The sequence below is a fragment of the Podarcis cretensis genome, assembly GCF_951804945.1.
Source record: "Podarcis cretensis genome assembly, chromosome: 15".
Classification (NCBI taxonomy): domain Eukaryota; kingdom Metazoa; phylum Chordata; class Lepidosauria; order Squamata; family Lacertidae; genus Podarcis; species Podarcis cretensis.
Window position 1 is genome coordinate 27,216,175 of NC_137185.1, and position 15,599 is coordinate 27,231,773.

The window sequence follows — 15,599 nt, forward strand, 5'->3', positions numbered from 1 at the left end:
AAACAGCAGCCCATGTCTTATAAGTAATGCATTAATAAATCTGGAAGAATAAAAAGATAACAAGGCTGGTGCCAAAGATCATCCCCAGTGAGGGAATTCTACAGATAGCAACCAATCTGCATTACCTCTAAATGGCATGGGCTTTGGAAGAACCTCTGAAAATCATCTCAATACATGGGGCAAGTCAATATGGGAGGTAAAGTCCACACAGGGCTTCTTATAGAAATTTAAGCACCAGGACTGTCTCATCACTCTCAGCAATCCAGTAAGTCAGAGGGCTGAACAACCGGCATTGGGAGAGGCAAGCAAAAAGACTGACTGCTTTTCTCACCTTGTCCCAAGTCAGAAGAGAGGTCCTGAGACTCTGCTGGTGATGACTGATCCATCTGCGCCATCTTGCTCGACTGCTCCTCCCACTCTGCCACCTCCTGTTCAAGCCTCCAGTTGTCTTCTTGGATGTAGTGCTGGAGCTCCAGAGGCAGAGATTCCACTTCTCTCTGGGTCTGCCCATTAACATAATCTAATCAAAGGGAAAATATCCAGAAGGTGCTGGTGCTCATTTGCCCCTTGCATCCTACCTCTGAATACTTGTCGGGCTCACTATTAAACCAAGACACTTTGTGAAAGAATAGCCTACAATGAAACCTTTGTTTATTAATACTATGGGTCACCCCTACTTATCAGAGCACCTTGGATAGAAGTTGCAGACAGTTATAGAAACAGATTTGGGTTCACACACCACCCTATTGGGGAGGGGGGCTACACATCCATGGGACGCGGTGGCACTGTGGTCTATACCACTGAGCCTCTTGGGCTTGCCAATCAGAAGGTTGGTGGTTCAAATCCCTGCGATGGAGTGATTGCTCTGTCCCAGCCCCTGCTAACCTAACAGTTTAAAAGCATGCCAATGTAAATAGATAAATAGGTATTGCTCCCACACTGACCTGGAAAGTTGCCTGTGGACAAACACCGGCTCCCTCGGCCTGAAAGTGAGATGAGCGCTGCAACCTCATAGTCGTCTTTGACTGGACCTAACCATCCAGGGGTTCTTTACCTTTTACACATCCACACACCTACTGCTAAGGCTCAAAATGCAAATGATGCATAAAGGGACCTAGGGAAAGCCCTAACTCCTCCCAAACCATTAGCTCCTAATTTATTACTCCTCTGCTCTGTCAACCCATCAATGCCTGGAGGATTCTTTCAGCTTCTTATCAATCCTTATGCTTATCCTGGTCCATATCTAAATTTAAATTGGGGTAGGGTTGGAATGGAACTTTATTAAGATGATCTCTTGTGTTGCCTTTTGATCCAGAACAATCCTGAACGGGAGATACAAATAAACTGAAGCTGCTTCTATCCCAAACAAGCACCACTGTTTTGGGGTTTAGAGCCAGTATAGTTAAAGAATGTCAGAAGCAGGACCTGAGAGACCAGGATTCAGAACCCAGCTGAACCATGAAGATCAACTGGGTTATCTCGGACCAGTTACTAGGTCTCTCAGCCTAACCCCTCTCACAGGGTTGTTGTGAGGTTAAAAATGGAAGGATGAGCACTATATAGGACACCCGGAGCTCCTTATAGCAAAGATGGGGGATGCATGTAGGAAGTAGGGAAAATAAAATACCTCATTTCAATCCAACTGGCACCCAATGATGGTTTCCAACCGCCAGCATTCAGGGCAAAGACGGTGAGAGATCAGCTGGACTACTTAGGTGTGCTTCACACCGCCTCCCAAACCCCAATGGACTAGATGTCTTTTCAGTGTTCCAGAGAAAAGGAGGAAGATGCCATGAGAGATGGCAATGGTCAACTGCTTGCCTGCATGTTCTTTACTTGTTCATCTTTTTACCCTGCACAAGCTAATTTTCTAGACTGCTCCAGAAGACAGGTATCTGAATAGAGCATATCATCAACCTGAAGGAAGAATGTGCTGGGCTAAGCCAACATCTCTGTCCCCATATGGATGTTGGCTGTTACTTTGGCCCAGTTAGGATCACTCTCAGCATTCACTCCTGCATTGCAGAAGGAGGTCAAGACATCCTCTCTCTCGTGATTTCAAACAGCATTAAATGCAGGCTAGACATCTTACACTTCAGTACTGTACCCTTTTTACTGTACCATTTCTATACACAACTAGATGCGTCTAGAAAAACAGTTGCTTAGAAGAGATCACTTAGCCCATACCCCAAGTCCCTACATACCTTCCTATACAATCAAGAATCAACCATGAGCCACAACCAGGGACTGGGTGCATTGCAGAAAAGTGCTTACAGAACCAATAGCTCAAGATCACTCAGACAAGTAAGCATTTCAAAGTCCTTACCAGCAGCAGCAAAGTGTGGTAGCTTTTTATTTATGTACATCAGGCAGTAGGCACTGGCATTCCTCAGGCCTCCAAAAGAGTCCCTCTCCAGTTCTTCCCAAGATGACTCTGTCACAGAGATGTCATTATACTTGAGCCAGCTTTTTCGGGGCTGGTTGTAGATGTAGGCCCAGTAATGGCCAGCGTTGGCCTGGCCTTCATGGACCAAGACAGCATGCAAGTGGTAAGGGACCTGCAAAATATGCACACACATACACAACAGGCTTATTTTTAGCAGGTGAAGTAACATGACCTCAGGCTAGATTCAGCCAGGCACATTCCCAGCTGTTGTGCCTGTTAAGAACTATCCATTCATACAATCCTGGCTTCACACAGAGAGGAACAGATTATTTTCTTCCCAGAGTAATATGGTTTTAGTTGGCAGAAAGCAGTGCTTCAGAGTCACTGTGACAAGTGTGAACTTTAAGGGTCAAAGCCCGACTACCCAGAAATCACTTGGCAGATTGACACAGAGGATTACAAACCATTTATTGGAAAAAAACCAAGATTATACAACGTAACTCCACTAATATGATGGCAGAATCTTGAAACCCAAGCCTTTTAAGATGAGGAGCCAAGAGGCAGACACTGTATAATCCAGAACACACCCAGCATTTGATTCATTACGTGCTGGAGGAAAAGGGCAGAAACACCTCTAAGCATGAAAGAAGCAGCAGTCCTAGTAATGTATTTTGAAGGGATAAGGAGAGAAAACTGAACCAACTCCACCAGTTATTAATATTTACAACAGCATCTACAGCTCACTGAAACAAGTACAGGAAATAGTGTAAGGTAGAAAAATGGAAAGTGCCTGTGTCTGAGAACAAGTTTTAATGAATCCCATCAGCAATACCATTCCACAGCAAGGTAATTTCATTATTTGCAGGATATCATATAGAATCCAAACGCCTGCTTGAAAAAGCTGGGTTTTAGTAAACTAGTTTTACGTGGACAGATCAGAGAATTACTTTAGGTTCAACAACAGCAGATATGCCCCATCTCCCAATAAGATGATACTGCTTTCAAGAAAACTGTAAATGGACTCAATTAACAGCATGCACTGCCATCATGTACCAGTGCTAGCACAAGAACAGAAAAGCATAATCTCAATGAAAAGACAAAATATCTTACCTGATGAAGCAAAGGATCTGAGTACATCTGGTCAATAGATTGGGAAAGCAGTGCAATAGAAGCATTCAGGTCTGTTAATCAAAACAATTCAATACTTATGTTTGATCTTGCGTTAACTGTTAAGCATTTCTAGGACACAGACAACACAAATATCTACCCACATTCAAATCCATGCACTGCTGCATGACAGGTAGTTTCTTGCTGCCTTGAAGGAGGCACCAGTGCACCCATTCTTTGAAAGTTCTCCCTGGACCTGGACAATCTTAATAACTCTAAGCCCACATGCCTCATTCCTTAGGGAAGTGATTAACAGGGAGGGGCCTCTCAACTCTAGACATTCTTGGAAGAAACTGATTATCTAGAAGACCCACTCCAGCCTGAAATTAGGCCTTCATCAGAAGAAAGATGGAGAAGTGCAGCTCTGTTGATTCTCCTCAATCTCTCAGTGGCTTTTGATACTACTAACCACACCATTCTTCAAGAGAAGCTTCAGAGAATGACGTTGAAAGCAATGATTTACAGTAGTTCAGCTCCTATTTCCAAAACTCTGTTCACACAAAGGTACCGGGTGATGATTTCGCCCAAGCATTTGACTAAAGGAGTGCCCTTGGTTCAGCTGCTGTAGCTTTGTTAGCATATTGTCCATTTTCACATTTACTGTATTTGAATGTCACATCCCACTCTGGGATTGGGTGAACAATGAAGAATGGGTTAGAAATTACTTCCATTTATAAAGACAATAATCATGAAAATTGCCAAGGCTATTGATGTTTTGTGAAGAATACGGTTACCTGCAGAAGTCTCAATTGCTGTGGAGGTTTAATAGGCAAAAGTGTGCAGGCAGATTAAGAGCAGGCTGCATTTAAAGTATTTATTTCTTGCCTTTCAGCAGGTCTCTAAAGCAGCTGATAATCAAGTGAAAACTGCATCACATATAATAGGATACAGGCTCCTCCAGCTCAGAGTCTGCATCCTACAATATGCCAACACTTACTAAGCTTTCAAACGTCAAATGAAGCAAGCAGGTGAAATAACTGAATTTAGAATAAGCATGTTTCCATGAAAGTTGACACTGCTTATTTTGCATTGGCATGGGGCAGAGAATGAACAGCCCTGAACATACCCAATGAAAGTCAGTGACTCTAGCTCCAACTGAAAGTTGTTGTTGTTAATTTCTGTCCACCTTTCACCATAAGCTCCCAGGACCATTTAAAATACAGTAAAAGCTTACAATTTAAAAAACAAAAAAACAAATGCAATACAGTGGTACCTTGGTTCTCAAACTCAATCCATTCTGAAAGTCCATTCGACTTCCAAAACATTCAAAAACCAAGGTGTGGCTTCTGATTGGCTGATTAGCCCCGGGAACGATACCGACAGCCAAAATGGGTGTTTGGCTTCCGAAAAGCATTTGCAAACTGGAATACTTCCAGGTTTGTGGCGTTTGGGAGCCGATTTATTTGTCAACTAAGCCATTCGGGAACCAAGGTACCACTGTAATAGGGAGGGCACTATCTGGGAACAGACCTTTTATGTCTTGTTCAACCTCTTCTCTCCATCGTTGCAGGCAGGCCACAACAAGACTTATTTCATCCTTTGTGATCTCACGAGGGACATGGCCTTCTGGCACCTTCACAGGAAGTCTGGGAAACTGGAGGGGTTTGTTGTTTGGTTCCTGGTGAGATGTGGCTAGGGCAGAGGCTACGTCCTTGGCACTTTCAGCTTGTGTTACTGTCACCCTATTAAGAGAAGGATAGAAAGATAATCAATGCTACAGTTCCCAGCAAATGGAAACCAACACTTCTCTGAACTCAGCAGCCACCTAATTGGCTATAGTATGATGCTTTTTTGGCCAAAGACCCCCCCCCCCCAAAAAAAGAAGAAGCATACATCAAGTTACAACAATTTGAATCGCTAGCATGTTATTTTTCTCATTTTAAATCAACCCCGATGGAAAACCAACCTCTGTCAGAATGGCATCACTCAGCTTTCAACCAAGTCCTTCATTGGAAATATGGAAAGCAAGGAAATGGAAAGGATATATAAAAGGATCCCAAGATTTTTGGAGTCAAGGTGAGGCTGCAAATGATATCTTAAGAAAATCAGTTCTTTACCTGCTTTGTGTTGGAGGAGTCTCTGAAGTTTGGCATTCAGCTACTGGTGTCAAATCTTGAGTGCAGGGGGCAGCCCCGGGCAGCCTAGTACCTGCAAATTCAAGAACATACTGCAGCATGTCTGGCAAAGGGAAGCGGCTGGCACCAGAACCGTATCTTGTGTACCTAAAGAGAATTATGACATGTTATTTATATCCTACTTTATAAAAACACCAATTAAGTTTATTGAATCCCTGTATACTTTAAATTATTCTAACGGGATCAAAGCTACAATAGTTATTTAAGGAAGCATTAGCGACCAATTGGGCTTTCCCTTTAAATATCTGGCATATGCCCAAGTACTACTGTAAATCTAATTTAAATTTTAACTACCAAGAATAACTGCATGATAAACTACCACTGAAAGTTGGATTCTGTAACGTCAGGCATAATAACCCAAGAAGGAAGAGGCATCTGTTTGTAGGCCTTTCTAAAAGTCAGTCAACACGCATGGAGACCACTTCCTTGAACATAAGATGGGCCCCAAAACAAGCAGTGTTAATTAGTGCAGTATTTGCCTATATTACCCAACAGTAATATAAAGTAAAAGTTATTGTTCATGGTGGAGTGCCAAGGACCAGTTAAGGAACTTATTGCGTCTCAACTACAAGCTACTGTTACTCAGCCATGAGAAGCTTAACAGCCAAGCCTTCAATCCATGTCCTTGTGTGTGTGTGTCCAATGCTGGATAAAAGCTTGCCCTCTTCAGGAAATTTGCTTTGGACACATCCAGCAGCTATAATAAATGTGGCTAGATAGAAGCAGTATGTAGTCATATGACCCTTTGTGGGCTGGAGAATAAGGAGAAGTCATAGAAAGCTTTTCCTTGCCACTCTGAGAGATCACTGAAATGACTGGAGAGATGTGGAGGCTCCTGCCAAGATTGCACTCACAGATCCCAAACTGAGTGAAAAACACACCAGTCCAATGCGTTCATATTAATTACATGGGGGGAAAGGTGATATAGACACTGCTGCTCTAATCATGGACTGACCACCATACATAACAGTCTGAATATGGAAACATGAAGTTTTGTAGTTCGAAAAGCTGACCACCTACCTTTCCAGTTTCTGTTGTAGAACCGTTATCTGATCCTTCAGTTTCTTGATCTCTTCTCTTTTGGCTTGAACAAGCTTTTTGTTACCATACAGGAACCTAAAGGAGAAACACTTATTTGTGTGGTCTCTTTTTGTAGCATCAATCCTCCCATTCAAAAGTACACATGAATCATTATGAAGACTGATGCAGTCATGCCAATATTACTCTAGCAGGCCTTGAGGGTAAAGTCTGATGCTCTGAGCTTTTGCATATGATACTACCAGTTAACATCTCACCTGTCCATATAAATTATCTGTGGAAATTCTAGCTTGTTGTGTATCTTCTCTGGCTGCCCAAGCGACTGATTGAACTCAAAACGGGAAAGTTCAAAAGTCAACACGGGAGGAAGTTTTGTAAACCAGCGCTGGAACACACAAAAAAAGGTTTTAGGGCAGGAGAAGGATACTAGACTTTCTTCACGTAATTTTCAAGCAGCTTCAAGCAGGACTTAATTACAGAAAATATGTAAGACACCAGAGATCTCACCATATCTATCGACCATAGGAAGTCATGCGCCATACCCAGGGGGAAGGGGTGATCAATGTATGTTATTTTGTACATTTAGTTATAAGCTATTTCTGAATACTGATTTTAAAGTCAAGCTGAGCCCACCTTAAATTGCTGGGTGTGTACAAAGGCTTAATGTTACAGAGCAACCCAAAAAAGTCTTACAATCACAACTAAAAACTGCCAAGTCGGAAACTGTTTCAAATAGACACTGAGCAGAAGAGTTTTCTAGCTGCTGATATTAAAATCCACAATGGAAATATCCTGCCAATGGTTCCATCTTCTAAGCTTTTAATAGCCTTCTGGCATCTAGAGCTAGACAAAGCTTGCACAATAAAAAATAAATAAATCACACCCTCTGTTTAGAGCTATTTGTAATTAGTTGGCCTGATGCACTTTTTAAAAGTTATCCTAGTTGCCACAACTTTTACCTTGGCAGTTGAATGTAACATAGGGACATTTAAAAAAAATAATTCTATGTTTCTTAAAAAGCAATCCTTATTCTTTAATCCTACAAAACCTGATAATTTAACTATAGACGAGAAAGCAGAACTAACTCCTATTAACTGAACAGAGTGAGAGCATTCCTGACTATTCCCAACACATCGGCCTCCTAAAGCCCTTCTTCGCAATGTGAACAGAAAGGTTCCGATTTAAGATGCAGTTCTAAGATGGCTGGAGATATACAAAAAAGACTTAAAGGGTTAAGTAAAAAATTGCCTCTGGCTAAGATTTTTGCTTTTAAGCTTCCTGGGATCCTAAACTACGGAGCTGAAATCACTCAAGATGATTTGCCTTACAGTGAAGCCCTGGGAGATTAGGTGGGTAATTTAGAAAACCTGACATTATTTTCAACATAGAGCCAATCAGCTCTATCAAGGAACATCACATGCTGCAGAAGAAAGTACCAATATTACCCTAAGACAAATTAGGGTAATTTAAATGTCATAACCCCAGTAATATCACTTTGAATTTTGTTCGGTTGCTTGTCTATAGCATTTTTGTTTTATCCTGCTATGGCTGTATGCTAATGCAATAAAGGTTTGATTGATTGGTACCAATATTGCACAGATGGACCTTAAACAGCAGCAGAGTCTCCTTTCATTCAACTGCCTGCCAGAATGCAAAACTTTATTTTTCATTCTTTGCCATGTGTTCATAAACAATTCTTATAAAGAGAGATGCTTTAGGTAGTTTAAAGTAGTTCTGAACAGCTTTCAAATATGTCTAAGCAGCATATGATTGGGTCATGATTTAAATCAAAAAGCAGAAAGAGCAAGATAGGTGGAGGCAGAAGATTTTTAATTTTTTAATTTTTTTAGGATGAAAATGAAAAGTGTAGTGTACACAAAGAGGGAAAAGATGAATTACAAAAAAAAGCATACCATAAAGTTAAGAACTGTACTTTTACCCTCCGAAAATATGGAGGCAGTGGTTCCTCCCTACTCGGGTACGGGTAGGCTTCAATAGAAAGAGAAACACTTTATCACACTTACACATAATAAGCAGACCCTTTTACTGCAAGGTAAATGCTGGACAGGTTATGTGGGAAGTCAGCAATTATACAACCCAAGCATGCTAGCTTTGATGAAAATGTCAGCCACAAAATACTGTACACTTAACTATTCCCACGTAAAATGTGAGCTTCACAATACTTTTTACAATTTCTCATTTGGGATCATGTTTGTCTTTTCTTTGTTGCCTGTAAGTAAAATTGATGAGTCATGTAGAACTAACCTCTTGCCCATACTTCACTGACTGATTAGATGACGACGGTTCAGTCTCCCCCTCTACCATGGCGCCTTCCAAACATCCATGCAAGTTCTTATAACCATTTACCTGCAGGGGGTACTGGCCAAATGTCTCTATTTTGGAAAAGGTCTTGCCTGAACATGAAAGGAGAAAAGTCAAAAGCCAGCTTTTCATAAAACCAAGCACACACCAGAATATCTCTTTACAGATATATCTAGATATTGCAAAGAGGTTTTTATTAAAGCTAAGCCAAACAAGGGTTTTGTTTTTTTTCCAACTGACTGGTCAATATAAACATATTACAGTTTTTAATAAGCCTTCAACACAGTGTAATGGCTCTATAGATTTTGCTGGGAGCTGCCCAGAGTGGCTGGGGCAACCCAGTAAGATGAGTAGCATATAAATAATAAAATAATAATTCTTATTCTTTCCTACTTTTTCCTGATTTAGGGCCAATATTAATAACAAATTTGGGAATATTGCAAGTATTCCTTACATTCTCATCACATGTGGATAACATATGAGGATATTAGTTTTGTATTTTTTGGTATTTTTTTTTTTTTGTAATAGTCAAGATTAGTGATAGTTCTCTCGTGAACATATAAACTTCCTAGTGATGCAGTTCACCGAACCTTCCAAGGCAGGGAGACTCACACATTTCTGCATATGAGTGAACAGCATGCATGACTGCTTGCTTCAGAATTTAAGAAGTAGAAATCTACAAGAACAAAATATTGCTGTGAACCCACCGTCAATTCCTTGGAGTGCTCCTGCTCAAGGCTCTATCCCTTGGAAAGGATCTTCATAACCATGGTAATTGAGCACTTTCATTAATTTCAATAGTAAGCTAATGTGGATATTTAAATGTCCCACTACTGACATAAGAGGGAGCTGCAAATGCTTAATTTTGCTTGGACTGCGGCCAAAACAGACCTATCTGCAACAGTGCCCAGATAGAGTCCAGCTAAGGACACAAATCAATGTAAAGAGGATTAAATTAACACCCTTCTACCTTACCTTCATGAATACCTTCAGTAAGGAAAGTTCCATAAAAAAGCTGAACCATTGGGTTCTCAGATTTGTCCTGTGAGTTACCACTGCAGAAATCAATCAATCAAATAAAGACATGACAAATTCATTGGACTCAGGAATACAAAGTGTTTTTTTAAATAAAGTAAGATAAAATAAAAACCAAGGCTTTTATCAACAATCCTTAGGTGCCTGAAAATGGAATAAAATGACAGGTGGCCTGTATAAAAGGACAGGGGATATGAACTTGAAATATGCAGTTATCAGTTTGTTAGAAAACTATGGTTTAGGCCTAGGTCCCACTCAGACAGGAGACCTTTGCCAAGGCTGCAGATGATGGAATCATGTGATGGAATGTTCCTCTATAAACAGATACCATGCTCCACCCAAAACTAGCGTGTTACCAAGGAGGGCAGGCTAGAACTGTTCTCCCCAGATGAACCAGTCTTCTACAGGCAGGGAACTCGTCCCCCTCCCCCATGAGAAAGCATTTCATCCCGTGAGCTTTCTCCTGTAGTCTAAAGTGACATAGCCAGGAATATTCAGAGCCTCAAACACTGTTTCAGATACTTACATTCTGCCATACTGACTCTAGCTATTATGAAAATGATGCTTCCCAAGTTTCAACAGACAGTTTAGCTACAAAAGCCAACTATGTCAAGCTCCTAGAGCCATAGGAAGTTGAACAGGGAGCTATTAATACAGGCAACTTACATGATTTGGAATGCCCCATTTGCTTAGAAAGTTTATCATGTATTGAAATATGAACTAGAGCTTCTTGCTTAATTCAAGATGTCTTCCACACCACCTAAACAAGCTGCAGCACATGGTAGGAAATATTGCTATAATCTCACAATGTTAAATGCTACCCTATTCTCAATGGAAAGAAGGAAAGGGTATTCAATGATGTGTCATATACCAAACTTATTGTTCAACTAAAGTTTCTCCAGACTCACTTAACATTCACAGCCAGCTGAAAAGCATCCTCCAACCAATCCAGAAGTTTGTGGGTGAACTCGCTCACATCTTGCTAGAAGAAAGACAAGACACTTAATGCCAAAATGCTAATTACCAGCAAGTTTAGTCTGTTGTTTTTAGCACCTACTGTTTTTGCATTGTGTTTGCAACAGAACCCACTGTTCCTACTCTTGTGAGCTGTAACACAGAGACTGACTGAATACATGCATAAATAAAGAGAGGCATTTCAAAGCACATATGCACAGGAAGAGCCATCAGACTAATGCAGAATGCGGCAGCTAGACTGGTGAATGGGAGTGACCACCAAGACCATATAACACTGGTCCTAAAAGAACTACATTGGCTCCCAGTAGGTTTCCGAGCACAATTCAAAGTGTTGGTGCTGACCTTTAAAGCCCTAAACAGCCTTGGCCCAGTATACCTGAAGGAGTGTCTCCACCCCCATCGTTCAGCCCAGACACTGAGGTCCAGTGCCGAGGGCCTTCTGGCAGTTCCCTCACTGCAAGAAATGAGATTAAGGGAATCAGGCAGAGGGCCTTCTTGGTGATGGTGCCTGCCCTGTGTTCCACCCTTCCATCAGATGTCAAGGAAATAAACAACTATCTGACTTTTAGAAGACATCTGAAGGCAGCCCTGTTTAGGGAAGTTTTTAATGTTTGATGTTTTATTGTGTTTTTAATATTCCGCTGGGAGCCGCCCAGAGTGGCTGGGAAACCCAGCCAGATGGGCGGGTTATAAATAATAAAATTGTTATTATCATCACCATCATCATCATCACAACACTAGTTAGCTACACACAAACCACTCTGATCTTTTAGCAGAGGCCAACTAAATTTTGACAAGGTTCTCTTCAAGCACAAGCAAATAGGTCCGGGATGATTCCCAGAATCCTCATAAGGTAATAGATGGGAAAGGGGGAAGACAAAGGGAAGCCTCCTGCCCCAAGCCACTTTAAGCATGTCTTCATGGTGGGGCACAGGGACTAGAAAACATCCCATCTAAGATGTAGGGAGAGAGGTTGAGATGCCTCTGCTTTGTTTTAAAGTCACACACCCACTTTATAGATCACAATCAAGGTTGGTGGCACAACCATCCTAATTACCTGCTGCTCCTCAGGTGAACTGAACGCACATCTGAGACGGTCCAGGGCTGCGGAAGGGTCTACAAATTTACAAGGTGTTCCCAGCATTAAAGCAAAGAGATACTGAAGTTCCTGCATGAACGCGATGTTCCTCTTTTTCTGAATGAAAAAGCACAATGAATTGCAGAAATGACAACCTGAGCAATCCATTGTAACAGGAGGTAGCATTTTACCAACAGAAATAGCACAGAGGTCAAGATTGCTGATGGCAAAGGCAAGGTATAAACAAAGAAAAGGACAAGTACTGGGAAGCTGCCCATTTAGTACTCAGGGCAATATTCAAGGAGGCTGAGAGGTTTGGAAACATTGAAAGTAAGCAGTTAGAGAACGCCTAATGTATTACAATGCAAAAATCTTTAAGAATATTCATACACAGTCCCTTACTCTGTTTGAAATAATAAACTAGATATTGAAGAAAGCATGATACCAGCTGTGGCAAAACAAACCAGCCTCAAACTCTGATGAAGTCTGAAGCCAGTTTCAAACCAAGTACATGTTTTAGATTCATAAACTTATCAAAATCAGCCAGGTTCATTCTAATTTTAGACACTACAACTACAAGAAAATGAGCAACCTGCCCTTGTTCCGACAGCACTTACGCTTTGGCTTTGACAATTTTCCAGTACACTCTCTGGAAGGGAGTAGCTAAGAACCAACCGGCGGAATTCTGGCAGCTGGAAGAGAGACTGACAAAAACCCTTAAATTAAACCACTGCCTCATCTGATCAAAGCAAGACTGTAACTGGATCTCAGTTCAGAACACAACACTCTTTGTAGGCCAGCGTTCATGATAAGTTCAAAGGCTATGCGTTTCCTACACATTTTTTGATGTCACAGAAGCATGTACACTGTGCAGAGACAAACTGCTGCTCTGAAGTAGACCTTAATCATTGTAACAGAAAGATGTTGGCATGTGCTCAGCTCTCCCACTAAAGCCAGTGAAACATACAAAGCACTCCCAATCCTACTGACTTTTAGAAGACAACTGAAGGCAGCCCTCTTTAGGGAGGTTTTTAATGTTTGATGTTGTATTGTGCTTTTAATTCTGTTGGGAGCTGCCCAAAGTGGCTGGGGAAACCCAGCCAGGTGGGCGGGGTATAAATAATAAATACTTAAATATTATTATTAATTATTATTATTACTATTATTACTGGACCCCATGGCAAATAGGCATCGGAGAGAGCTTGACACCATTTTCTCCCATAAGGCGGCCAGGTTCTCACTCTCTCACACACCAACTCTTATATTAAAAAGTACTGCCCAACTACCATGGACCCCTGTTAGAATGAGTGTGCAGTACCCTCTGCACCCCACCCCCATTATAAGACAAGTCTCTGGCAGAATCCTGATCTCTGGCTTTTCGCGATGTGCCATATATGTGGCACCTAGAATTCAAACACCAATTGGTAAATTGCAAGTGGAAGCCATAATAATGCTTACCTGTTTTTCACACATCACACCATAGGTATTAAATACATAGGTATTAAAGAGAATGCTGAATGCAATGGATTAATATGTCTGACCACAACCAACCTTAAATTAACACAAAGTATCAAATACCCTAGAAGCATTGCCCTAGCGTAGGGTTGGAACTCCCATCAGCCCCAGCAGGCATGGCCAATGGTCAAGGATGGTTTATTTAAAAGTACTTCAAAGCCACTTTTTTAAAAAAACCAAAACCCTAAGCAGTGTATAAATAGTATAAAACATCATAAAAGCAGCATCCAATTTTATGGATCAGGGAAAGAATGTACAAGGATTCTTGGGCCTTTAACTCCACCATTTGACCAGCAGGAAATAGCTGATTCCCTATAGGAAACATGAGGTAGTCTTGGGGCAGGGGAATAGAGCAATAATGACTCTACTCACTCTAATTGTGTGCTATGCTATACTATACCCCCCTAGTGCAGTCAAGTTGTGTTATACCATGCCCTTATGGCAGTCAGTTTGTGACTAGTGCCCACAGCACTCAATCACAATTTGAAATGTACCCAATGGCCCAAGTAATCTCAGAGTCCAGCAACATCTAGAGGGCCACAAGTTCTCCATTTTGCCCTGGCAGATGGCACTCAAGAACTAGAGGCGCCATCTTACCTGTATGACTGCACTGAACCAGCAAGTATTTCCAATGTTTTTCATCCCTACTGGCCAGTCGCCTGCTCTCCTCCACTCACTCTGGGCAGCAGTCTCTCCCCAGACATCACACCGTTTCCGTTTGGACCGATTGTTGCTTTCAGCCACACTTGGTTCATAAACTCTGCCAGGGAACACAAATCAACAAGTCAGTGACAAAAATTACATTGTATTCGGGTTGTGTTCACACAAAACTTCCCATGCTTCTGATTGGAAACTGCAAAACTGAAGAGTAGCTATATTTAACCCACCCCCAATTAACAGCATAGGCTGTTGTGGTCAGCTGTAGAGCTGTTGTGGCAGGGCACACCTTTTTGGGCTGACTTTTGATCATATTCTGTAGGGATCAGATTACATTATCTGGGATAACAATGGAATGTGGCAGGTGGAGGACCAGACTGTGTGGGAGATGTACAAGAGGAGAACATCTTGCTGACCTGAACACAACCTGGGTAAACAGTGTCAATAAAGACCATTCTTCCACAGTGTGAATAAAATATAGTCCAAGGCGCTTCACAGATACTTAGGGAGTAAATATGGCGATGACACGGGTATCTGCTGCCCTTTCTGTGCTGACTGGTGTATTGTTTTACTGTTTGGTTGTTTGTTGCCCATGGATCCTTAGAAGGGCAGGATAGGAATTTGATAACATGCACAAAGAAAAGAAAAAGGCAGAGCACAGCATACACATTCGCTGTTGCATCTGGATCTTTCTCTACAACTTGAACACTTGGAAAATCAAGGGCTCCAGAAGAAACAGCTTCCTGCAGATTAGCGTCATCATCTTCTGTTGCTTCAGCTGGACCTGGAAACCAAAGTGGCTATCACTATTTAAGTAGAGTGAAGGTGCCCCTCACAAAGCCAGTCCAAGACACAGCATTTTACTGGTTTTCCAACAGGGAGGCAACAGTTTAAAAGCAAAACACTGCATAGGCATTTTCACACTGATGCTTTCCAAAAGCACTGGCAAAGACAAACTCCAAACACCACCCAAACAAGAGGCTTTCTATGGACAATTAAACTTGGATGGTCATGTTAAGACAATGGTTTTCAAACTCACTCCAATGATGAGGACACACATCCCACAGATGGTCAAAGCAGTTTAATCCAGATTTTGACTGGAGGACTGTGTGCAACTGAAGTGTCTGGAGTTCTAGATGAGGTCCTGGCTTGCAGCCAGCCACATGTAAGCTCATTTCCCATCTAACAGAATTAATGTGCTCTCATCCATGTAAGCATATAATTACAAAAACACTGTTCCTATTGCTATCTCATCGCAATGTTTCCGTTTCAATCTATTGCCCCTTCACCC

At 41.6% G+C, this 15,599-nt stretch overlaps 1 protein-coding gene across 3 annotated transcripts in view; it reads right to left on the reverse strand.

The window, feature by feature from the left end:
• The window catches only part of USP28 (ubiquitin specific peptidase 28), a 35,888-nt gene that overhangs the window by 13,935 nt on the left and 6,354 nt on the right, over positions 1-15,599 (reverse strand). For all 3 annotated transcript variants that reach the window (XM_079954649.1, XM_079954648.1, XM_079954647.1), the window contains exons 4-17: positions 14,975-15,092; positions 14,249-14,411; positions 12,754-12,840; positions 12,116-12,253; positions 10,992-11,065; positions 10,024-10,103; positions 8,992-9,140; positions 6,984-7,111; positions 6,709-6,804; positions 5,611-5,775; positions 5,024-5,235; positions 3,497-3,567; positions 2,327-2,558; positions 332-520 (exon numbers count right to left, since the gene is read on the reverse strand). In XM_079954649.1, coding sequence (XP_079810775.1) covers positions 332-520; positions 2,327-2,558; positions 3,497-3,567; positions 5,024-5,235; positions 5,611-5,775; positions 6,709-6,804; positions 6,984-7,111; positions 8,992-9,140; positions 10,024-10,103; positions 10,992-11,065; positions 12,116-12,253; positions 12,754-12,840; positions 14,249-14,411; positions 14,975-15,092 — 1,902 coding nt within the window. The remainder of the gene's footprint in view (positions 1-331; positions 521-2,326; positions 2,559-3,496; positions 3,568-5,023; positions 5,236-5,610; positions 5,776-6,708; positions 6,805-6,983; positions 7,112-8,991; positions 9,141-10,023; positions 10,104-10,991; positions 11,066-12,115; positions 12,254-12,753; positions 12,841-14,248; positions 14,412-14,974; positions 15,093-15,599) is intronic.